This window comes from Lacerta agilis, chromosome 5 (assembly GCF_009819535.1).
Source record: "Lacerta agilis isolate rLacAgi1 chromosome 5, rLacAgi1.pri, whole genome shotgun sequence".
NCBI classification, from domain to species: domain Eukaryota; kingdom Metazoa; phylum Chordata; class Lepidosauria; order Squamata; family Lacertidae; genus Lacerta; species Lacerta agilis.
Window position 1 is genome coordinate 25,323,392 of NC_046316.1, and position 27,225 is coordinate 25,350,616.

At 40.3% G+C, this 27,225-nt stretch overlaps 1 protein-coding gene across 1 annotated transcript in view; it reads right to left on the bottom strand.

The window, feature by feature from the left end:
* Positions 1 to 27,225, bottom strand: part of CTNNA3 (catenin alpha 3) — a 577,780-nt gene that overhangs the window by 193,315 nt on the left and 357,240 nt on the right. Inside the window, 1 exon segment of the mRNA XM_033148941.1 lies at positions 8,202 to 8,294. Within this exon segment, the coding sequence (XP_033004832.1) occupies positions 8,202 to 8,294 (93 nt within the window).

Genomic DNA, 27,225 nt, shown 5'->3' on the forward strand with positions numbered 1-27,225 from the left:
GATCACTAGATCACTGCCAGTTTTTAACTCTGTGAGTAGATCACAGTCTCTTGGAAGTTGGCCACCCCAGCAGTAAATAAATGAACAGTTTGCTCTAGCCATGGAGTATTTCACTTCTGCATTTAAATAACAGTGGTATTAAAACCATTGGTGTTTGAAAGTGAGTTGGCAGTGCAGCCAGTGTGGAAGTAAAGTACTTGAGTATTAAAGTTGTGACTGGAATAAAGTATTGCATTTTGACAGCATGGGTGCAAATGTATTGCCAGGTGAATATGTGGATACTATTCTCACTGGGAGGGCCACCATTTCTTTACCTGTTCTTGAGGTTGCGTACCTCAATCGAGAAAGCAATTAAGATGCAAAAGAGGCATGGAATTGGAGATTCTGAGCATCTGGGTCACCAGTATCTTAATTCCTTCCTTAAAAGATTTTTGGTTCTTGTGAGAGAGAACGCAGGAACAGCTAGTTGGGACAGGTGTGGAATTCTCAAAGAGGGTTGACGAACTGAGGATGCAGAAAGTGTTCTCAGTACTTCTAATCTCTTCTGCATTCTACACCATGCTTCTCAATACTGTGAACGCACAACTGCCATCAGCAGTCCTGCACGTAAGGTTCTTGTTGGCTAAACTTGACATGGACAGACAGTCTTTTAAATAGAAAATGCTTCCCAATAGAAGACTGTCTTCTAGAGTCATAGAATTGTAGAGTTGGAGGGTTCCCCAAGAGTCACTTACGGCAACTCTCTGCAATGCAGGAATCACAGCAATCCGTCCTTTGCAAGAAAAGGACACCCTCATGAAGATTCTTATTCCTCTTTGTGCCCCTCTCTTCCACCCACCACACATTATCGCTGGCCCCAACCTGAGGCACCGTGATTCTAAGCATGTCCTTTCTAACAGTGTTAGAAAGGAAATTAAGAAAACAGTTAAGAGATGTAAGCAACAGGTATAAAACAATATTTCTCCCTAATTAAAACAGCAGCAAAACTCCCTTCATTAATACTCAAAATGGTCTTCGCAAAAAAATATTTACTTTTCTATATTTAAGACATGTTTATATTACTAAATTATTTGCATTTCTAAGCTGTGTATATAAAATAGATGCATAGAAATTTGGAAAAGAAAACTAGAAAAACCATTATAAAACCAGAATAGTATATCCCAGTCCTAAATATGCTATACTGGCAGAAAGTTGCACTGATTTCAGCTGAACTGACTTCCAATCAGTGTGTGTAGGATTGTAGCAATAGCCATAAAAATAGCAGTAAAACATTTTTTCCTGCTTTTTCAAAATGTCATTTCCACTTTAATAGCACTAATCTCAAAACTATAGTATGTACCTTTAATTAATATCCTTATTGAAAGGCTGGAAATGGCACTTAAGAAAATGTTGACATTGTTTGAGACACTAACATCTGTTTTTCCTATTTTAAGGCAGATGGTTAGTAGTTCACTGACTCTCCACTTTACCCTATTATTTCTGCCCTTGTTCAGTACTCAGTATGTGTAGAAAATAGTTTTGGACAGAAACTCTGTCTAGCAGCACTCTGCACACATCAGGAGATTCAAAATGGAATAAAACTGTGATCATTTCAATTACTTTGATGAACAACATGCATGACTCTTTAATCATGACATCAACATCTAGAGAAGAAAACCAAATGGATACCTGACATTTAGTGGAATGAAAGCAAATATAATACACATGAAATTGAGGTGCTTTCAGCTCCAAAAATCCATAATAACACAAACAGATGTTTGAAACTCTGCATTACCTAGAAACCAACATATTGGATGAATAATTTTGCAGGATCACATTGCTTCCAAGTGATAGCTTTTGTACAGAAGAATTTTGCATTTTTGCCAGCTTACATAATTATGCTTGCTGGAGACATGAATCAATATGTGTACAAACTAGAGGAGGATCAACAATTCAAAGTTCAATAAGGGCTAGGAACAAAGCATAGAAAAGAAACTGCTAAAACAACACCCCAAACAACCATTGATGGCTTTGGGATGGAAATGAAATATTGTGCATCTATAAATGAAGGCTTACAGCACAAGCTTATATATGTTTATTCACAAGTAAGACTTGTTGAGTTCAAAGGGGCACACTGAGAGGTAATTTGGTATAAGGGGTTGTCCAAGAGGTTGTTATTTCATTCCACCGCTTTCACTGGGAAAACCCAGGGTTGTCTGTGGATTGGTGTTTGTTCCAATTCAGCAATAAACAGTGGGGTTTCCTGGGGAAAGTAGTGGGACAAAAGGAAAACCTCTTGGAGCCATGCTTAGAAATCACAAGACAAACGGAAAAAATTGTGGGACAAAGGGAAGTGTGAATGAGCCCTAAGACTGCAGTTGCAGATACAATTATTATTTAATGCTTAAGTGGGATATCCAGACATTGCATAATAAGTTGCTCAAATAGAAAACTTAGGCCTACAATTGTGGGTGAGGGGTTAGACAAAACCCAGGATGTACTAGGGGAACACAGCAAAAGGGCAAAGGAAATCCCAGGATGCAAAGAACAATACATGACTGTGAATCTGTAATAACTGTTTCAGTCATTACATTTGAACCTGTATCACTTAAACACAAACACAATAATATAATCAGACTCTACTGAGGTATTTACCATTTGTGTATCCTGTTGTCATTTTCTCTCTCTCCAAGGAGCTTAGTGCAGCATACATGGCATTATTTCATTTTTATCCTCACAGCAGCAGCTCTATAAAGCAAGGTATTGCAGCGTTGCGGGCAGGCTGCTGGCTGCCTCTTCACTGCAGCTCAGAGATGAGGAGCCAGAACTCCGGAAAGTGTGTTCCTGTCTCACACCCCTTCTCCTCTCAGGAGCAAATCCCCACCATGCACCAAAAGAAATGCCAGCACTGGATTAAGCTGCAGTTAACACTACCCCTAATTCTGGTTTAGAAAGGATCTGAAACCATAGATGGATGTTTGCTTCAGATACTGGTGAAAATGGGAAACTTTCTCAGCATTAACTACAGTAAGATCTGTGCCTCTTACTTGCATGTGGCAGGGTGGGGTGAGATTTGCTGTTCAGTACTCATAAATAAATGTTTAGGGATGGACCAGGGCAGGTGTCACATTGGTGGTTGAGCCAACCAGGGTTCTAAGGCCCAAACAACTACCAAGGAATGTTGTCCGATGATGTTGGGTCTCCTTAAGTATATTTGTCCATAGAGGTAGACATGGAATCATTGATTTAGTAGGGTCCCCAATCGATAACCCCCTGCAATGCAGGAATTGCAGCTAAAGAATCCTGACAGTTGGCCATCAAAATCTCCATGGAAGCAGAGTTCACCACCTTCCACTGTTAAACAGCTCTGTCAGAAAGTTCTTCCTAACTTTTCATTGAAGGACAGTTAGTATACACAAGCATCCTAAATATAATGGTACGTTATGACCATATATGGCCATTTATGGCTAGAAGTATAAAGAAAATGCCATAAACATCCAGAAAAATAATGCTCATAGGCAGAGGAAAAGAAAACCAGGTTGTGTCTGCAACACTACTCTGACTCCTGCCCTAAATAGCCCCAACCCAAAGGTGAACAGTTATCTGAGAAAAGCATTTTAAGATGGTGAAGGAAATGAAGATTTTATGAACGAAGGACCATAGTACTTCAGATATACCAGATACCAAAGCAGAATTGCAGGCAGTTTCAGCTTTCCTGCTATAAACCCTACATATTATGTAGCAGAAGAAGCGGTGGGCTGGTGAGGTATAAAGATTATGGAGGCATACGGGTGGCACAATAAGTTCAGTTAATTAAAGCCACAGTTGGATTGTGGTAAATCTCAGTAAAAATGTTCCAGCGGCATCACTGCTCTTTCAGCTTGGAATCAAATTATTTTACACATTTATTGGCCACTTTAGGACTTCTCTCATTTCCTCTTTGTAGCAATAAATATGGCTCTATTTATAGAGGGCCGTCTAGGCCATTTGCCAAGTAGGTTTCATTAATATTCTGAAAAGACAAAGTATACTTCTTTAAAGTATTGTGGTTAGTGTCTTAAAAGTCACATAATGTTTGCATGTAATGTTAAAAATAATTACAGCATATACGGCTCTCAAGCGGCAAGACAAGATGACATTAAGAATAATATTACTGTACATGAATATGCTGCATATTTGTGCTTTCATAAACCAATTGCGGATGTAAGGATAAAAACAGATGGCTGTACCAATATGCCTATATTATTAAAAAGTAGCTCTGCAAGCTGGAGACGAGAGCTAACATTTCCTATGACTGCCACCGTACTTCAATATGACTCAAACTGTAAGGCAGCCCGCACCCTCCACAGAGGCATGTAAGACCGTCAGCCATGGTGGGTGGGTAGGGAGCATTGCCAGCTTAGCCATCAGTGGCTGAGCAGTTGCAGCAGCATATCAGCCTTCCCAGCTAAGAATAAACCACTGCCTATTTCAAGCCATCATTTGCCATTGCCCCTGTCCTTCCTCTACCCCAGGCCCCAGTCCAGCAACAGAGGGAACAGTGACAACCCAGTGAGGATCCATTCTTAGGGTCTAACTACATGTTACATTAATGATATAATTAGCAATCATGTTGGGTTTTTAAGAAATGACATGGACAGGGGGGGTGAGGATCTAAGCCTCTCCTCTCCTGACATATTATCTGTGAAAACTGCCCCCTCGTATGGCAATTAGCATTGCAAAAAAAGTTTCCTTTGGTTTTGAGCAAGGTGACTAAAAGTGGGAGTGATAAATGAAGGCAAGAAGTGATGTATCAATGCAATATCAATTTAAATATATAATATTGTATAAAATAAGGGGGAAACAAAATTGAGCAGAACAAAGCAAAACTCTCACAAATGTATATATACACACGTACACACAATAAATCTATGGTTGCCATATGTCCAGAATTTCCCAGACATATCCAGAGTACTGCAACTGCAAGCAGTATCTGGGAGGAAATCAGCTAAATATCAGGGAAAATCCAGGTGTATGGCAGAGCCAATGTCGGCAGTGTTGTTTTTGCTGATTTTCCAATTACTTTACTCAACAAGTTTGGGCAAAACTTTAAAAAGCACAACAAAAATCTGTCTGGATTTTCACTTTTTGAAATATGGCAATCTTATCCATGTCTGAAAACAAAGAACAACTTTCTATATCAAAAGCAAATAGAGCCTATTATAAATAATAAAGTTGAATTTTGACTAATGAACACGTTTTGCAAGCAATATCCCCTAATATATGCAGTCTAGTAATCATTGTTTAGTTGGAGAACTGCATCAGAAAATTCAGATAAATGTGAATTAGCAAGGATAGCTGTGTTTTGGTTTACACATTGTTTCAGAAAGTGCCCATATGATAGATTTAGCTTTAAATGCATACTGATTCTAATTTTACTTTGTCATACCCTCCCCAACCCAAGTCTTAGGAGCAAGAGGGTACTTTATTTCAAATCACCAATCCCTTTTGCTTGGTAAATGTTCTTTCAACCCTCCTGGGTTCTTATTTGCTTCCTAAAGTTATCAGGTCTGGCCTTCCAATAGTTCAAACAATCTCTTAATTATTGGTATCCCGCTGTCACCATATAAACACCATTACCTCTTGTTTACTCTGTCACAGCCCTGATAGATTTGCCAAATATGATACATGGTAGGAACAACAAAATTACAATATAGTAACAAAAACTAAATATAGTAGTTTCTTATATGATTGCTTTCTAATAACTGTGTTAGGATACTGTGTATTTTGGCATGCACTGATAACTATATCCCTAATCCTATCCTGCCTACTCTACCCCTTACTCCTTAGCATCCACACCAGCCATCCTTCTCTCACGCACTCCAAAGCAAACTGTCTTTTGCTCTCTCCACACACCTGTTCTGTCACACTTCACCCTCAGCCAATCAGCACACAACACACTCCAATATCCCATCCCTCTCTCATTCCTGCTTTACACTCACCTCACCGTGTTTTACAAGTATCTCCCTACCTAACACGTACCCAGTGCTTTTTTCTGGGGGGGGGGACGCAGGGGGACGCATACCCGTAAACATTTTGTGAATCTTTGTACTTTTGTCCATTTACTGTATTTATTTTTCCCAATTTGAACTATAAAATGGTCATCATGATCATTTTATTTGTATGCTGCCTTTCCATAGTTAAAACAATGCTTGAGGCGGCTTACAACATGACAAGATTTACATAATTACCAACATAAAGATAAAGGGACCCATGACTGTTAGGGCCAGTCGCAGACGACTCTGGGGTTGCGGCGCTCATCTCGCTTTACTGGCCGAGGGAGCCGGCGCACAGCTTCCGGGTCATGTGGCCAGCATGACTAAGCCGCTTCTGGGGAACCAGAGCAGTGCACGGAAACACCGTTTACCTTCCCACCTATTTATCTACTTGCACTTTGACGTGCTTTCGAACTGCTAGGTTGGCAAGAGCAGGGACCGAGCAATGGGAGCTCACTCTGTCGCTGGGATTCGAACCACCGACCTTCTGACTGGCAAACCCTAAGCTCTGTGGTTTAGACCACAGTGCCACCCGCGTCTCAATTACCAACATAACAAAAGTCATAAACAATAAATAAACCACATCAAAAGGTACACAACCAAATGGGGAAATGTTCCACATAAATCATAAAAGCTAAAACTAAAAATACAGCATTGATATCAATAACAATTTAAAATGACATAGATAAAAAATAAAACCAATATAAAAAGGAGCCCTCTCTGTTGAGCAGCAGCAGCAGTCCTTTATGGAGCCTGTCAGGCCCCATCCCAACCTAGGTGGAGAGAGGCAGGGCAGGGCCCTGCAGGTTCCCAGCAGGTCAGTCATGGGCAGCGGCGGCAGCAGCAGCAGCAGCAGCAGCAGCAGCAGTCCTTTATGGACCAATGGTGATTTTCTTGAGTCAAAATGAGAGTACCCCTAAACATTTTTTTGTTAGAAAAAAATGCACTGCATGTACCTTATATCTTTTAATATGCAAAGCTGTAAAAGTCAGTTATAATGACAAACACCACACTACTATATCCCTACTCTAGAGGAATCAGAGGCGCAGAGTAATGAGGAGCCAAAAACAGAGGCCAATAAGTGCTTTAGCGGTGTATATTACCATACTGCTTAAGCTGGCAACTTGTATTGGCCCTGTAACTCTGAAAAAGAGAGAAACTGACCACAGTAACCTATCAATTGTTTCTCGAGCACTCACTCTTCTCTCATTCCAGTCTTCTCAAAGAAACATCTGTCACACTGCTGTTAGGTCTGGGTTGCAACAGACTGTCAACCTTTAATACACATGAGTCAAACCTGAATTTGCTGTGCCAGAGTATGCCCTGTACCACACATTGCAGATACAGAAGAACTGTCTCTGTATTGAAAACATGCCAGGACCCGTGTGCTCTCTTATTATATCTAATAAATACATGCCTGGTAAAAATGAAAGGTTTTTTTAAAAATATGTTGGTTTTCCCCCCTCCCCCCCAAAAAATAGTGTTTCCTGACCACTATCTATATTCCGATCAGAGCTAGCGGTGCCATGAAACACAGTGAAATAAGTCCAGGTCCCCCTAGGGATGACTGTGGGCAGCACTCCCCACAGTGCTCATAAACAAGTGCTCTTACCTGACAGCATGGCAGACAGCCCATACAAGCTCCCCTTTTTCACATGGTGCTGAAATGAGGTGCCACCATCTGGCAAGCATGATGGGGAGGCTGGTGGCAGCAGGAATCCCACCACCAGGGCTACAAAATGGCAGTGGATGCTGGGGTGGGGCCAGGAAAAGCATCAGCCCTGGAGATCCCTTGCAAATGGCTCACTAACCTCGCTGATGTAGATGCCAAGCTTCTCTGCTTCAAGCAGCAAAATGCCTAGGGCTGGAACCGAGGAGGGTATCAACTTGCCCTAAAAACTCCGAATTAACAGCCAAATGTGGTGGAGCTAACAAAGGCAGGCATCCTCCCTACCATTTTCTAATGGAATTAATAGCCCCAAAGGACAACATGCTACTGCAAGACAAGCCACGCTCTGCATTTTTGAATCTGTATGGTATGCTGTTTGTAAATACAAATAAAACATTTGTCTTTTAATATTTTTCACTTTATGCTTATACTTTTTTCAATGACTCATTCTGACATTATATTACTGCACACATATTGAACAAATTCTTTAAAAAAAATATTGAATGTAAAAGTCATACCTGTGGGCACAAAGTCTCCATATGACTTGCTGCTGTTTGGACAATTTTTATTCCTTCTTCATTTGTTGATACTGAGCAAGCAAGATTAGCCACCTGGAGAAAAAACATTGACATGTTTGCATTTATCTCCAACACAGATACATAGTCCATAAAACATTTTTTCTAGAACATTATTTTCACAAATAAGCATCCCATACTTGCATATGACTTTGACTGCCCTTTAATTTCAGATAGTGTCCTCTATGTATTTAGAAGGTTGATATGCTAAGATGCCAATGTCAAGTATACATTCTGTGCCTGTGGTCAACAGGAAATTTAAAATGTCTGTCATTTTTGTTATATTGCCAGATTTGTATATCTCATAAAGAAATAGTCACTGTCATTTATTGCAACACTGATGGAGGGAGCAATCTCACCCAGAGCAAAGCTGTGTTTTGCTAAATAATCAGCATAATTATAGCACTGCTAGGATAGCTCTTTTTTTGCCATTGCCACACATAACCCTGGGTGGCCATTTGTTCAGTGAAATGTTGTAGATTGTAATAGTGACCTGCTGACATAGATGCCTTGATAGAAGCTGGCTGAATGATACATTTGATTGTGTGCTTTGAATTTTGCTTTAAGCCACTGACACTTTTATCTGTTGAGTTGTGAACTTAAGTTATGACCTCTGATTGAAGAAATAAACCTACTGACAATAATGAAAAATTCTACAAGCAATAGTATCTTTTCAGGACATGAAATTTAAAACATAAGACCTAAATAAAGCACAGGTTGTCAGCTGGCTATATTTGTTAAGCTTAGCTGCCCGCTAACAATTCAGAATTATCAGTTTATATTTCCTGAATGGGATGTAATGTTTCCTTAATGGCCAGTCTACACACAGGATGGGTTCTGAGACAAGCATTCTACTGGGGATTGGAGTCAGGGTTGTAGAAGAAGGGAAACTTAAATTTGGGCAAAGAGCCAGAAAGTAGTGGGTATTGCCTTTTGGAATCCGATGCAGGATTTATGAATGTGCCTCCTCTAAGTCTTTTGGCTTCCACTATGCTCTGCTTGTATAGATATAGATCAGGGCAAGAGAACTGGATCCCCCCTAGCCCTTGCAGGCAAGTTCACCAGCCTATCAAACACCTTTGTAGCAATGGCATCAGATAATAATCAGGATTTTTACTGCTTTTGAAGCACCACTGATCAGATGAGGCTTAAAGGGATTGGCTGTACAATCGAGTTCCCCACAGGGGAAGTCATACAGCAAATTCAGGAGATTTGGAGTCATCATCTATAAATTATTTTCTGCAGAGTCTGATTTAACTCAATTGCACAACCACATCTCTACCTGCCCCACTCCTGATATCACAAATAACATCAGGTGTGGGGCAGATGAGCATGGTTTGGGGAAAACAACATCAAGGTGCCAGATTGGACCTACGTTATATAAATTGCAGATAAACAGATATTACAAAGACTGTACAAGTCTTTCATTCTCTCATTATAAGGAAACAAATTCTGCAAAGAGACCACTCCTGGAGCTTACTATTGTTCAGGGAAGCTGTCCAGAGTGGCTGGGGCAACCCTGTCCAATGGGTGGGGTATAAAAAAATAATTTTTATTTATTTATTTATTATTATTATTATCAACTAGTGCACCCACTTTGTAACATTGTTTTGTAAAACTGAAACCATTCAAAAGAGGAGGTCAGATGAATGACATTTAAACTGATAATGTTATGTTGGAAGGATGCAGAGAAGTTCGAATCACACCAACTGCAAGGTATCTCAGGAATCAACTCAATTTGGCCCAGAAGGCCTAGGTGCAATATTATTTGTTAACTGAAATCACGGTTACAGCCTATCAGTTTGCAACCAATTTTTCAATTTATCCGAGAGACCCTGATTTACCTAAGTTGCCTTTCACCTCTCCCTAGTTTAACAGCCCTAAATACTACATACAGTGCTACCTCGGGTTAAGAACTTAATTCGTTCTGGAGGTCCGTTCTTAACCTGAAACTGTTCTTAACCTGAAGCACCACTTTAGCTAATGGGACCTCCCACTGCCGCTGTGCTGCCAGAGCACAATTTCTGTTCTTATCCTGAAGCAAAGTTCTTAACCTGAAGCGTTATTTCTGGGTTAGTGGAATCTGTAACCTGAAGCGTCGGTAACCTGAGGTACCACTGTATTGTACTTGAAAGGATTGCTGCTGTGCCTCCAAACTAAAAACAATAGCCTTTTTGTTGCAAATACAGTGTAGCAAATAATTGTTTATATCCCTTCAATATTGTTCCTCGCTGCAGCTTGAAAAACCTTTGTCTATAGGAATTCTATCAACTTCTGTTGATCAAAATGCTTTTAGCTTATCAAAAACTGTAAGATAATTTGCTGGAAAAAGAGAAGACGGGAATGCTAACAATGCACCCAATCTGCCAAAATGTAATTACAGCTTCAGAATGTCTACAGTTCAGAATGCTAGCATCTTTAATTATTATAAAACTATAAAATAATATCTCATGCATAATCATTCCCCTCTATCTTTAATTATCCCATTAGGGTGCAATCAAGATGTAAAGAGCTAAGTTACTTGCCAATGCAAGAACAAGGCCATAGAAACCCAAAATATAATGTGAGATCACTGACATATTTGGAAATTTGTAGAGTATTACAAGCAGAACATTGTGCTATAATCTATATTATCATCTGGAGATACCAAAGACATGCCCTATGAAGAAGCAATCCATTGTTTCAGTGCTACTGAATCTACACAGCTAAGCAAAATACAGGATAATGAATCTCAGAATAACTGGTTTGGTAAAGGCTGCACTAATGCTAAAATTATTTATTAGAGCAAATAAGCAGATTCAAAATTGGAGATGCAGTGTTGATAGCAAAAAAACTCATATAGGCACCCTGTGCAATTAAAGACAGTTTCCAAGAAAAAGTAGATGATGATTAAAGGATCATTTATGTTTTTGGCAAATAACAGTAAAAAGGATTAGGAACACCAACTGTGAAACAATACCGAAGCAAAATTTAACAAACAAATTGTGAAGGTACAGTTTTAGAGCTTAGCAAATATATGTAGAAAACTGTTCATCTGGAAAACTATTTTCTAAGCAACAGATTAAAAAACACATTGAACTATTAAAGTATCAGCACCAGATATGTTAGCACAGAAAACCTGAAGGATATACATAAATACAGGGATCTAGTTTTGGAAAGTAATAACTTAATGGTATTATCAAAGCAGACACCCAAAAATACTGTTAAGGAAAAAAATTAATAGTTTTCTTAAAATAAAATAAAAGAGAGACCCACAGGTCAGATCCTACAGATCAATAAACTTACAAGTTTGTCAGAGAAATTTCTTTTGTTTGAGAGACTTATGGGAAACATATCTTAATCCATTCACAAACTCAGGTTTATTCTTTGAAAAGAACAAGCAGACTTTAAAGACTCTGCTTGTACTGATTTACACAGCATTATCCGATTAAGAAATGAACTATTCATACTGTTTTAATGCTGCTCTTGTGGCCCTTAATGGGATTTTTTATTACAACAGAAATGTAAGTTTTGGAAAGGAATTACTGGAATTTAAAACTGATCATGTACGCTGACTGTAAAGGCAAGGTGTAAATAGCTAGAATTCAAAATAACTAAGATGTAAAACCAAGGTTTCTTGATCAAACTCATATTCCCCCTCCTTATGGAATACTAAGATCTATAATGTATTCTATTGCATATGCAGTAGTATAGATACCAGAAATGAAAATAGGAATCAACAGACTTTAACATTACTTTGCTCCAGGTGGACTTGACCCAGTCCAGGGCTGCCGTGACCCAATCTGCAGAAATCCCAGATTGTCCTGAATTGGTTCAGGATCTGGGATTTGTCTGGACTGGATGCACAGCCCTATCATTAGGTATTATGAACTAGCTCTTTGGGTTATACCTAGAAACAAACAGAAAGTCATTGCAGATGAAGCAAAACTTCCAAGCTGACAGCCAATCTAGGATAACAAAGATATAACTATATCTTAGCAAAGATTTTAAAACATTATTTAGTATGCAGAATTACTTGAGTCTTGTTAAATGCAGCAGTGTTAAAATATATTGAATACTCTGCTGCAGCCAGTCTGATGTTAACAAACTTCAGACAAAAAAGCAGTAACAAAGCTTAGATTTATGCAGATGGAAACTGCAGCCCTGACAGATAAGATGATTAAAAAATGCTTGCTTGTATTAGAGTAGCATTTGCAGCTGAGGCATAAATCTCGAAGATATCCATCATTATAGAAATACTTCTTATATGAGAGGAAAGGGGGAAATGGATAACCCAAATGGTAGCTTAAAGTCCAGTTTGGGGCAGAAGAGAGCACATTGGCTGTGTTAAGGTAAATTCACAGAAGCAAAGTTCCTTGTTCCATCTTCCCCCTTGCAGCCACCTACACCCATGAAAAAGCTTCTCTGGTGGATTGGGAAGCCCTCCTGAACTATGGGAGATGGGGCACAGGAAACATTTGGGGAAGAAAATGAGACCTGGATCCTAAGCAGTGGTGTGTTCTTCAATCAATTCCATCTGCTCAGAAGGAAGTCCCACTGCATTGAGTGGGGCTTACTCCCAGGTATATTGGGGTTAGGACTGCAGCCACTCAAACAGATGAATGCCACAGTCAAGCTTACCATTGTGATCACTTAAAATATCCTAGGTGTACACATACTAAAAGTAATGCATAACAAAAATGTTACGAACATCAGCAACATTCTTTTATTTCACAGCATTTTCTTTTTTTCTCCAACTTTCTTCTACACTTGAAATTTCTTGCTGCATTGAGATTCTCACAAATTAGATCTTGCTGAAAGCAAATGAAATTCTATTGAGGTCCATGATAAGCTGAGGTGAGTTTTATTCTTTCACCTTTCATTGAGATTGCCAAAGCAAGATGTTAGTATTTTATGGGTTTCTTTAATATAAAGTAAAAATAATAAAAGTGGATTTACCCAATCAATATTTAAGCAGCTCAGGTTAGGAGACATAGGTGAGAAAAGACGACACAGCCATTATACACACAACAATACACACAAAAGCATGTGACTTGAACAAGGGATGCTTCTTTGAGAGCTAAAGCTCCGTTCCCCCTATTGCAGGCTGAATCACAAGAAGTATGTCGCCATGGGGTGGGGGGCCAACCATATTAAATGAGACACAGGGCACTGGTATTGGGATTAAATAGGCTAGTTAACCCATGTGCTAGTTAATAATAGATGGGTTGACCCTGGAAATGAGGTCACCCCCGGGAGATACATCGAGTATGAGGCTTCCTCCAGAGCTGCCTCTTGAAGAGCTGCTATGACCCAATCAGTCCCTGGGTGGGCTCCTAGACAGCACTACTTCCCAGACCCCTTTAGCAGGTTATCCAGTTGTTAAAGATCCAGACCCAATGCCTTAACCACCAAAGTTGTGACAATTGCTATGAGGAAGGTGAAAACCTGCAGACAGGCCAATTAGTCTGCAGTGAAAATATCTCCCTGCCCCTGAATATGGTGACCAAGTATTCCGTAGCAAAGTCCTAACAAGTTCCAGCCCACTTATGTTATGGCATGACCATAACACGATAGAGCGGGAGGGTAGGAAATCTGGCATTGTCCAGAAATAAAGGCCAGAGGCCAGGCGCCACTCCTTTTTATAATGAGGAAGCGGAGCTGGCTTTGGCCAGGTATCCACCCACACCCAGCCTTTCCAGCCCTGATGTGATTGGACCACGTCATGGACCTCCACATGTCATAATTGTGTGACCAGAGGGTAGCCCCAATGTTCTCCTTCCAACCGCATGAACGATAAACCCACTAGGGTTCCATGATCTGTGGCATAGCCACAAAGCACAAAGCTCCCCCCCCCCCAATATCCTATGAGTAAGTGGATATCCCGAATGGCTTCTTTACTGAAAATTGCCCCCTGCAGCTGCTTTTCCCTAAACAGACTCTCTCTCTCTCTCTCTCTCTCTGACTTGCATTGGGAAACCAAACTGTATACCCTGCAGATATCTGCCGATATCTGATCCTCCCAAAACACACAGCACCCCAAGGAAAGAAGGTAGGAAGGAACATTGGGGGTTGGGTGTAATGCAAGATCATACATTCAAATTTATATGCATCTTTCTCATTTAAACTATAACTTCCAAACTCTGCATGACAGCTGCATTGACAGAAAGTCTCCCTCTCTGTGTGTGTGCTAATTAAATAGATAATGAGACAAAATAAATGAATGTAAACATCTGGGGTAACTGTGACACTATTATCCCACATTTTATTGATTAACTTTGTATACTGCTCTACACCCGCAGTATACAAAATACATAATCAAAATAAAAACAAGAACAACCTAATCCCCTCCAACGCATTTTAAAAGGGCACTGAATATCAGTCAACCAAAGGCGTGGTTAAAGAGGAACATTCCACCTATTATTGCCCATCTTTGTCCTTACACATCAAAATGTCACTTAAAATAGAAAAATAGGTGGGTTTTTTTCAAAATCTGTGTTCAAAAAACACATATAAAACTAGATAGGTTTAAGCCCCATTTCATAGTTTTATTATTTTGTATTTGCAGAACTTTAGAGATGACTTTGCCAGGCCAAATGCACACACTGCAAGTCATGGAACCCACAATACAGCACTTTTGTATTGTTTATTTTCTCCTCCCATTGCACAGCTCAATGCAAACAGTCTATGCTGTGGTCTCCGCTGAATACTGAGAGTTTTATATCTCATTTAAGTCAATTATATTTGGGGGCACTTTGCAGGATCAGATCAATAATGTCAAATCAATAAGCTTTACATTCAGCATGAGATGTCTGAATTGCACATTTAATCGTAAACATTTGACAGGCAGAAGTATACAAAGCCAAATATTCTGTCTAAGAACTATGTTTCTTTAATCTTATTTACCAAAACTAATCCAACAGATGCCCAGATATACTAATTCAGCCCAAAAGGATAAACTACAATCTGTGTGTCTTTGATAAAAAGTAGGCCTACAACAGCACACCTTGCGGTAGTTTATGCTGGAAATGCACTACTACTGATCTGGCTAATCTTTAGCATGGGGAAATTATAACCATTGAGCATGTCTAATTATCTAATCTTAAAACCCTTAGCATTTATCTTTTTCTGTTTCTAACTATGACGTGATCAGGCTGTGTCTCCTATTAATAAAGAGGCATAACTATTCTCACTGAAATCCAGCTCTGAGGGCCTTCTGCCAGTTCCCTCATTGTGAGAAGTGGGGTTATAGGGACCCAGGCAGTGGGCCTTCTTGGTAGCTGTGGAACGCCCTCCCATTAGATGTCAAGGAAATAAATGACTACAGTGGTACCTCGCTAGACGAATGCCTCGCTAGACGAAAAACTCGCTAGACGAAAGGCATTTGCTAATGAAAGGCTGACTCGCAAGACGAATTTTCCTATGGGCTTGCCTCACAAGACGAAAAATTTTCGCACTCCCCCCCCCCGTCAAACCGCTCTTCCCCCGTTGGTGCTTCGCAAGATGAAATTTTTGCTATACGACAGCACTCGCAGAACGAATTAATTTTGTCTTGCAAGGCACCACTGTACCTGACTTTTAGAAGACATCTGAAGGCAGCCCTGTATAGGGACGTTTTTAATGTTTGATGCTTTAATTTGTTGGAAGCTGCCCAGAATGGCTGGGACAACCGAGTCAGATGGGCGACATGTTATTATTATTATTATTATTATTATTATTATTATTATTATTAACAACAACAACAACAACAACAACAACAACAACTTGGAATGGCATGGGATCCCTCCTGGCTTTTAGTTTTGAATTTCTAGAGCATATTTATTTCACAAGTTCCTCTACAGGGCAGAAAAGAAGTTCATGAACTTGTTACCTTCCAATAAAGCTGAGCTTGTTCATGACTTAGGAAGACACTGTACAGACAACTATTATCAGTTCTATTAAAATTTGCTTTCTACTGCATGAATTCGACAAGGTTTTATTTTGTTGCCATTTTAATGGAAACAAGAACATTTATATTTTATGCATATAAAATAAGATGAAGTTCCTGAAGGGTAAAAGTGAGAAAATGTGATGAGTTCGAGAGCATATAAACTTACCGTATCTGGCAAAACAGCAATATGCTGTATTATTACACCCGAGATGAAAATGGTTTAAGGTATAACACCAGGGATATTTTAACTTCTAAACAGTAGTTTTCTCATTCTCTGAAGTTACTTAGTGAGAAAAAACAACCAGAAACTAAAGGATATACGAATATCATTTAAAGCTTCAAAATACAACAATGCTGAGCAAAGAAAACAAGTTAACATTTGGAAGAAGCCTTTTCAGAGGCAAGATCAAAAGCCACAATATGTAGGAAGACTATATTTTATCTTGAATCAAGGAGACTGATATTTTGATTGTTTGAACATTTATTTTTGCTACTATAAACAAAAGCTATTTTTGTCATTGTATATCATGTAAGTCAATAATAACTGCTTTGGCAAAGGTATTTATCCACATAGCAGTACCAGTATGTTGTAGACCCAAATAATGCATCCAGATGCACTGTTTTATTCAGTCGGCTATTCAACACCTGATGGCAAGCAGTTGAGACCCTCCCAAATTTTTATGGTCACTCTTTATTTCTCGTTAATATTCCATTTCATTTATTATTATTTTTATGTGGAAGCTTGTCTCTCATTAGAATGAAAAATATCCTCTATAATTGGTCCGAATAGAGGTTTCACCCTGTCCCTCCTTTAATGATTGGAGCCCTTTAAATAAAATTTATAATAGATGTATACCTCTGAAACCATTAGAGATTCATGTAAGGTCTACTGCTAACTTTATTAATTAGATGATAAAACTGGCCTTTTTAAAGTCCTCAGACCCAATCTTAGTCCTCAGTCCCATCTTAAGGTGTCTTCTCCATTCTCTGCACTTTTTTTTTTACCCTATATATAATTTATCAACAGAGGTGGGGTTTATGGGGAAACTGCCAATTCAGAATTAGTTTTTATTTAAAAAAAAATCCAAACCTGCACTTCAAGGAGGGAATTTGTATGAAAACTTGTATTAGGATGATGATCATAATGACTGCTGATCTGAACACATTGTTAATAGGCCAATATTCATATTATTTTATTGTTGTGCTACTGAATGTGGTTAATAAACCTACACTACTGAAGCTGTGCTCTCCTGTATGCAATCAGGATTGATATTTTGGGTGTGGGAAGCAATAAAAAAGAAACTAAGACAATCCTTATATAAAAAAATCCATTTTGTCCATAGCTGCCTTAGGAGGTGATTTTATGTATGATAGCCACACAGCTCAGGGTGTCCCCACCACCACCACAAAAAAGAAAGAACAAAGCACATATATATCAGCCCTAGAGTTTTAGTTCACACAGGCTCCCAATTCACAATCTGAAAAGTTGACTCAAGAGAAAACAAAACTGGTCACCTCCCTCAGCTTGGTAAATAGATTGCATGTCATACACAATTTGTAAAACCTGCACAGTGCGGTGGTATGATAAATATAGCTATCCCTCTGTCTCTTATTCTTCCGTGTCCAGGTTTGCTTTCATTAGGTTGACAATCATAGCTTTGGTGATTTGACAATGTGATCCTATCATTCTGTTATGAGAAAGCTTACTAACTTGCCTCCATATCTTCCCAAACTATCAATTGAAATAGATGGCCAATTGAATTATGCCCTCCTACTTGAGGTTTGGATGGGGGGGGAGTGATGCACCTAAAATGGGAGAATCTGATATCTTTAATGTTGATTTTTTTCTATATTACTGTTCTTTAAAACATAGATGGCTGCTTTAAAAACCAATAAGAATGGAGAAGACTCACATGCCAAAAATATCCTGCTGTGAAAATAACACCTTTGAATAAAATGAGGCAAAGAACTGCTTCTTAGGACTGCTTTGGTGCATTTTGTAGATCCTTGACTACAAAATACATGTGAAGTACATCAGCCTTGAATGACACATACAAGCAGAAGTCACTTCTTTCCCTGACAAAAGGGGCAGGGAATATGTGGCTCTCTAGAGGTTGTTGGACTACAGCTCCCATCAGCCCTTACGGTTGGCCATGATGTCTGGAGCTGTGTGGAGTTGGAATATGTCAACATCTGAATGGCTACAGGTTCCTTACACCTGCCCTATAAAATACATGTGCATGCATAAAAAAGGAAATGATGTGCTGGCAAAGGCACTGTATGAGATCCTATACTGAACAAAGACTTTCTACTTGTATCTAAGATATGTATGCAATTCAGTATCCCTGGTATCCAACAACTAGATGCTCTTTCTCCACTGCTTCTATCATTAGCTCCACCCTTGTTTACATTGAGATAAGTTCCCAAGTGCAGAGACTCCATTGTTATATAAAAATCATTCATGCTGATGGGCTACACTGCAGTATATAAAAATATTAAAATAATCATGCAAATGCATCACAATTTGAAACATAAATTATGTTGTAGAGGCTCAATAGAGGCTCAAACACAGCACTGCTAACTATTCACAAGCATGAAAAACTATGGGAGAAATTCAGTGTTGTGCAAAGACAATCATTCTGTCGTTTCGCCAAATAGAACAATGCCCCTCTCCTACCTCCATATACTGTTCTGGGATTTCTGCCAACCTCCCCCCCCCGCCACCAATTTAGGGGGATGCGGAAAGAAGAAGAGTGGGGAAAGCCCCGCTGGGTAAGCAGAACTCCTTGCAGAGGGCTTCAGCTGGACTCATTTGTTGTATCCTATATGCGGTATTCATCTAAGCCCTACTCAGAGTAGACTTATTGGAATCAATGAACCCAAGGTAGCCATGTCCATTAACTTCTATGGGTCTACTCCGAGTAGGACTAGTATTGAATACCGCCTGTTATAATCAAAGCAGAAATCCCTTATGATAGAGCGTATCCTCCATAAAAGAGGGCACGTGTTGCGGTGCGACCCCCAATCCGACCCAGTGTTGTGGGTGGTTAATTTGAAGATAGCCACAACCCCTGATAGGTTGGTCCCATGTTGCTGGGGTGCAATCTGGCCAATGGGGTGCTCCAAAGAAGCAGCAACGTGGGACCTATTTAAGCCCATGCGAGGCTACTGAACTTCCTCTTTGGGGCTTTCGCATCGGAACACCCACCCACCTCTCCCTATATTTAGGGCTTGCGCTTGACCTTGCTATGCCGTCGTGTGTCGTCTACCATTGGGGCAGGGGCACAGCAGGAATTTTCCCCATTTGGCTGATTGGCTGGTGCCACTTGGTTTTCGCCTGCCGCATAGCAAATCGTCACAACTTGTAAGCTGCGGATAGGCTCTGGTTCAGGTGATAGGCGTGGCATGTGATGTGGCCATGCCTATGCAAATGCAGGATATTCAGGTAAAGGAATCCACGGACTCATTGGTTTGGCATTCCCCGAATGGAGTCCTGCCCACGCCCTAGTCTAGGAGACATCAGGGCGACTGATTGGTACTCCTCCCAGCAGCTGTCCCTGGTGTTCATCCTTGGCTGTCCTAAAACGTGACTCTGGGACTGGTCTGCCTGCAATGGTGCAGGGAGCTAGTGGAACCAGAACCTATGCAACCACTCACTTGATTGTAATCAATAAAGTTGTGGCCCAAATTCTGCCAAAAACCAAACCAAGTATCTGTCTCCCATCTGAATTTATTTGGGGAGGGTAAAAGGTCTAAACACGCAACTACCACTAATTTGACTTCATCAACCCCAACACCTGCAGCAACCTCTCCAAAAGGAAGCTGAAAGGGTACTGAAAAACATCCCCATGGGGGAACAGGCTCTACCCCTACCTGTGTGTGCAGAACACAAGGATCTGCAATGGGATGTTAACGACATTCAGTCGAACATGGTTAGAATCTGTTGGGCAAGGAGCAATCTAACCTCTCCCTGCAGATATTCACAGGTCTGGAAATGCATGAGCACCTGTACCCCTTACCCAGCTTGAGTCCCCACCCATTCTTTCAAATGTTTGAAGAGCAGGGGTGCCGGCTTGAATAAAATATTGTGAGGGCCCAGATAAGCCCCACCCCGCAAAACCAATCACATGAAATGGTGCACACACACACCATTTGAATGTGAATGGCCATTAACTTTGTGGGGTCCAGCCCCCTCAAATATTTTATTGTGGGGGCTGAAGCCCCCACAGCTCCTCGGAGTTGGCTCCTATGTTGAAGAATGATTCTATCATGGGATATGTTAGGGTTTTTAAGGTAAACTTCCTCTAAGTTCAATGGACTTTAATGTCTTTATCTCTGTGCCTGATTGGACCTGTCAACCTAGTATTTTCTATAACAGTTTAAAATCCATTTGAATTAGCTTATTCACAGTTGGTTATTATGCATTAGCTTCCCCCCCCCTCATGCAGTTGATCATAGAGCCAAACTGATCTAGTGGATTTGTCACTATTCTCCTCAAGCTCAGATACCACACGCAGGACAGGCCTGAAGGAAATAGTGAAGCCCCTTTTTCACATATGCAGAGCCGCATGGGAACTGCTTTCATTTGGCACTTTACCATGCCATTGAAAGCCAGCCCAAGGCATTTTGCTGCATGAGGAAGAGCAAAAAATGGCATTCCTGAACCAACACCAAGTGCATAGTACCCAAGGCCAGCCAAGTTATTCTGGCACCTTAGGTAGAAAATCCCACAAGCACCTCTTGGCAATAAAAGAAATACAATTCAATAATGATTTGCGACTGCTTCATGACCCCAAAATCATCTGCCTGAGACAGCTACTTCACAAGACCTAATCATAGAGCCAGCCCTGCAGCTATAAGTGTGTAGGTTGATAGCCCAACCACATGTGCTGGTAGCCCTAGTTTCATTGCTCCATCAAGGCCCCAGAGGCATTTTGGGAGATTAAAATGGTGAGTACAAGTAGAAGCACATGCTTGGAATGGTTTTCTTGTTGCCGCAGAGCCCACCTGTTTCAGGGTAGGGAGGAATTCCTTCCCTTGCTGCTGAGCACATGGGTGGACTTCACCAGACTTTGTGGGTCTTATTTTGCCACTTGAGGCAAAACAGGAACGTGCCCCCTCTGTCGCCGCCACCCCGTCACAAGCACCACATTCTCCTACTTGTGTTGGGTGGCAGCACTTGCAAAGTGCTGGCAGCAGCAGCATCTTCCGCTGAGATTTTGTGCACTCCCTAAGATCACCCTGGAGACCAGTGCCACTGGTGGCGTAGGTGGGCAACACCTCTTGCACTTCTGCCACTCAAGGCAGGCACCTCACCTCATCAGTGGACAGGCCTGGTTGGCACTGAAGGACCATGTGGATTTTTAGTCCTTGGAAGGACTGGTTGCCTCAGATCCAGGTGAGATAACTACTCTGGCTAAAGAAATGTGCAGCTTATTTCCTTTGGCAGGAGGAGAAAGAGATTTGGAAACTATAATTTATCCTGCAGGAATTACAAAAAAACAGTATACATTGGTTTGATACTTAGCAGCACTTAAATGTAGAAGGTAACTATTAATTACTCTCGGGAATTACCCTTAGGCACCTGAGACAAGATGTGCCACCAACGCCACCAACGCTTCTACCCCAACCCATAGATCTGGACCCATGCCCTGCTGAGGTGAGAGGAGAATGCTGCCCAAGGTGGACCGCCTCAGTTTGTCTCACTGGTATGCTGGCCATGCTAGGGGAGAAAACTAGCTCAGGTTCTGCAAGGCAGACCGTGCAGTACACCTTTCTAACCATTTAAGACCTCTCAGAAATTGCTGTCTGAGGCAACTGCCTCACTCTGCCTCACAGTAGGACCGGCCCTGCTCAGGAAGCAAGTTAAACAACTTAGCCAGTCAGCTAATGACCATCTGTATTTCCACCCCTCTTTCGATTTGCTGTATAAGAAAACAGGCTAAAAGAGCAAGTGGAGCAATTTTGGGGTGCATTTTCCCAAGGTTGCCCTTGCAGGAAGTCTTATGCACAGATGCATTGTATTTATATGAAAAATTTGTCAGAGAACCTATATGCTTACTAATAAATAATGGTTCCGGTTTATATTTCTAAGGAGGAAGATCTATTGATGTATATAGAGATTCTATTTAACAGTGCTTTTATGTGTATTTATGAATGCTGTATACATTTTCATTGTGGTTTATAACTTATATAGAGTGGAATATTTGGTTTATGGGGGGAAACTATATTTCACTGGGTTGAAAAACTGACCTCCAACATGCAGTAAAATAATACTACAAGGCTAGTTGATGTTTCAACCTCTTTCTCAATGTGAAACTGAGCTTTAGTAGAGCTCTTCTGGATGTCAAATACTGAGCCATAGCCAGCACACAACATTTTGGTTACTCTTCTAACTATAATTTCTATATCATTTAGAATTCTTTATGTTAAAAGTTAGGGATAGCATATTTCATGTTACAATATAACACCCCCCCCCATCCATCATGCCCAATTCAGACAATTGTTTAAGTCCTCATAAACTTTGGTTATGCTGTGAATAGGTGTTTTGGCCCAGCACTTCTCTCCTCGCCCCTTCTCTCTCCTCCACTTCTGTAAGCTGCCTTCAGCATGTAGAATCTGGGCTTGAGTTAAACTAGTGTTCCCTATTACTAGGGAACTCTGGCCTAATCCCAGTTAACCAATAAAGACAGATTCCCTGGTTCAGACATAATCAGGAACTTTGGATTAGGCTGTGTATACATCACTGGCTTAAAAAGCAGCTAGGACATGCTTTCTCTCAGTTTGGATCAAACCTGTGTTTGGAGGTGGGATGCATCAAAATGAAGTATTTCATAAGAAACAACAGGATAGATAAGGATTGTGGCTAATGTGTGTACATCACTTTCGAGACCAGTGGTGGGAGTGCACAGAATACAGACTAAACAGGAATGTGCACACCACATTAATATGACCCAGAATCTTTAAACTAAAGTTGCATGATGGGAGGAGGGAAGGGGTGACGTTCAGACCTGATGCCCAACCTGATTTCAAAAACTATTGTTTACGAAGTATCAATGCTTATCCAAACTGGGCCACTGTGTTTATCAACCTCTATACTATTTAAGAACTATGTTTAAACGTTATTCTACTAATATATTTTTCAAAATTTGCATATTTATATTTGATAACCACAGGCACTACACCACAAATCTGAATATTCACTCCCTTAGAATATGCATCCCTTTTAAAATTACCATAGAAAGCATAATTTAGGTTTCAATTGTACAGTCACTTGTGAGTAAGAGCCACTGAACTCAATGGGGATTACTTCTGAGTATATAGGATTGTACTGCTAAATTATTTTCCTTCTAGGAAAAGGATTGTTTTAGTTATGTACTATGTTATTACTGTCACATCTGCTATTGATTTGAAAAGATTATACAGCATACCCACAGGATGATTATCTTTGCCCTACTGCCGCTGTAACTGTCTTGTTAACGAGGGAAGTGTCTTACAGAATCATATAATCCTTGAAATGTTCACTGTAATTTTGTTTGTCAAGGTACTAAATGGTTGAATTGGCTACTTAATAAATAAACAAACAGTGTGGAAAGTATTCATAGTGGAACCTTTACTTTTCATCCCCTTACTAAAATTGGCATCCATTTTGTTGCAAAAAGAAAAATAAGAGTCTTATGGCACCGTTTAGGCTAGCAAATGTTATGAGTTAGGGAGGTAGAGAAGCTTGTTGCCAATGCCCTTCTAACCCCTGGACGCTTCTAACCCCTGGATCCAACAAGTGCTAAAATATAAGCCTAGCTAGCTTCCTTGGTGAGGCAATTGCCTGGGTGATGGGCCATTAAGAGGAGCAAAGGAAAGAGGTTCTGTCCCAAAGCTCCTGATTGCAGGACAACAGAAAATGCTTCTTCACATAACACATCATTAATATATGGCATTTACTGCCACAAGATGTGTCACTTTGTTAAATTGATTTAAAGTGGTTTTGGACAATAGCCACAATGCCTATATGCTACTGTCAGGTTCAGAGGCAGCATTCTGCTGAATGGCTGTAGCTGGGAAGCAACAGTGGAAGAAGAAGTCTGCTGGTAAGCTTTCCATAGGAATCTGCTTGACCACTGTGGGGGGGAAAGATGCTGGACCCGATAGATTACTTTCAGATCAAACTAAACTTTTTGTAATTAAAGTCAGTATTCTGGCATTCTGAGAACTCTTAATTAATGTACACATTGCAACTAAAGGCAAGAGATCGGATTTATAATGTTAGAAACCTAAGACCCTTCAGCCTAATGGATTTATAAAGTGCTTTGACACTACCTTTCCTATTCAGCTGGCCCATGAGAGCAGTTCAGGAAAGGGAGACTTAATGAGATCTAAACAGCATCAGATAAATGCAGGGCTGTTAAAGTAAACAAAAATCCCATTTGGTTTGTCAGTTTATTGCAAAGTATATTGACTGTAAATACTAATGTTCGCAGCCACTAGATAAGGGCTGATATATTCTGCTGACAAAGAAACCATCTAAACTCAAGCAATATGCTTCAAAAGCAAGACTTTTTCTGCAATTGCATCTTAACAACTGCAGAAAGTATTTCCTAAATTATCATTGAGGAAAACAAAAGCAGCAGCACAATCCAGGATGCATTTACTCAGAGAGATGTGCCAATGAGTTCCAGGCCTTACCCCTAAGTAAATCTGTAGAGGATTGTGGCCATGCTGAATAATCCCATACATGGAAACGTCACTGAGTTCAGTGGGACTTACTTCCAGGTAAGTGTTTTCAGAAATGCAGCTTCAGTCTTGTAAATGGCACAACATATATGTGTATCACCAAGCACCCCCATAAAAGGATGAAAAGATTCCAAGAACCATAAATGTTTACACATCAGCCAATATGCATATGTCCTGCACCATATTCTTCTTCAGAACCTGCTTCACAGCAACCTGAATTTGCTGGAGTTAAAAAGTAATTATTTCACAGAGCCCGCTTTGACATTATTGCTCATATTATTGACAGGCAGACTCCTAGCCTCATTATTCCCATCTGTAATACAAGTAGATAATGTATGAGAAGCATTTTGAAAACACGGTACCAAGAGTGGGGAACCTAACAGGACTGATGAGAGTTGGAGTCCTACAACATCTGGGAGACCACAGGGTCCACATCCTGCATGATACAAACACAAAGCAGTATTATTGCTTAGGGATGCCCGTTTTATTTATATTATGTACATTTTAAATGAAAAAGGCAGCATATAAATTTTAAAAAGAAATAAGGAAGTGTCCATTATTGTACTAAAAGTAACTCAGTGCTACTTTTAACACAAATAACATTTAAATTTGTGCCAGTTTCTCTTCCTTGTTCTAGATCTGAGATTAGCAGTCCACAAAAAACCAGCACCACAATCCAACAACGAATTTGGACAAAATAGTCACTTATAGTAAGGGATAGTTTTGAATTATATGTTCTTCATCTGGCATAGCAAAAACATAAATGCAAGTTAGTAAGTAGCACATTTCACTGTGGATATAGACGTAACACATATCCTCCTGTCAAATTATCTGTTGTCCTTGTCTCCTGCTACTTAGGGCAGTACACCTAACATAGACATGTTCCTATTTCATCCCTTGCCATATCCCAACAATACTCCCTTTACCTGGCTCAAGTGGCAGACTTGTCACTGGAAAGCACAAAGGGCTAGAGAAAGTGGATATTAAATAATGTGTTTTGTTGGGAGATTTTATCAGCTATATCAAGAAAAATAAGCTTTAAGAAGTCTGATATACTGTTTGTACCACAAGTGCACAATGGCCCAAAATGGCTAAACAAACTATTTGTTAAAGAAAGTGGAACTCCTCCATAATCCTTTATAAATATCATAAATCTTTGCTGCTTAAACTAAAGCCCTCACTATAGGTCTCTTGTTTCTGCTCTTTTATAAAACTCTGTTCTCTTGCTTATAAGCATTGGATTATTTATCTATATATTTATATTTTAGCTTTTCTCCCCTATTTTTAAATATTTATATATATGTTTCATTATCTTCTCCAAGCCTTATAGATGATAATGAACATGTAATGGCCATGTGAACCTCCTCCTGTCAACTTGATCTGATTCACATAGAACTCCTGAAATGTATCACCAGCCAGGTTTCAATGTCAGCGGTTCACCTTAATCAATGCAGAAAAGCAATCACAGAGAGGGAGCTCAGGAGTGACCATGTAAATTGCCCCTGGCATCTTATCATTCCACAGCAAGACTAGGGTGTTGATAGGGTTGCCAGCCACACCGTCAAAGAAAGATCCCAGGACATTCAGGAATCCCTAGGATTTCATAAGTCTGTTCTAGGGTCCTCTCAACCCCCCAAAGCAGATATGGGGGAGTCGCAGGGGTGTGCAAGGGGAGAAGGGGGGAAGCTCTGTTGCACTAGAGATAGTTCTTGCATTCCACTTGACTGGATTAGTTGAAAACAGCCTAGTGTCCCGAGGTTAGCTAATACCACCCTGAAAACCATTTCTGCCATCTCAGGGAGGATGGTATATAACCAGAAATCCTACTCTATCTCTTTGGTCCAGTACTAGGTGCAAAGCCTCTGAATCCTGGTGGTCAACAACAACTGCTCCACTGAAGGCTGTGATGGTGCTGTGCCAAGTACTCAGGTGGACAGAACTGAATCACATCCAGACCACCCAGCTGGATGTTGGTTCATCTGCAACCAAATGGTGAATGAGTGGAAGATCTGGTGTTCACCAATAGCACTGCCAGTCTAGAGGGCTGGCTGGCATGACAAATCAAATCCTGGAGATAGGCAACCAATCCAAAACAGAACAACTTCTGATACTGACGGTCCCCTCTTCTTACTGGCATGACTGCCAGCCTCTCTCATATCTCCCCTCTCCTGTGAGTATTGCATTAGAGACACACACAACTCTCACTGCACATGTCTGGTGCACAAAAATAGACAAGCATAATTGACAGCAACCAGGTACACAAGCCCCACTCTAGTAATTCATACAACTAATATAAAAACCAGAGTACAGACTAGGCTTAGATGTTTG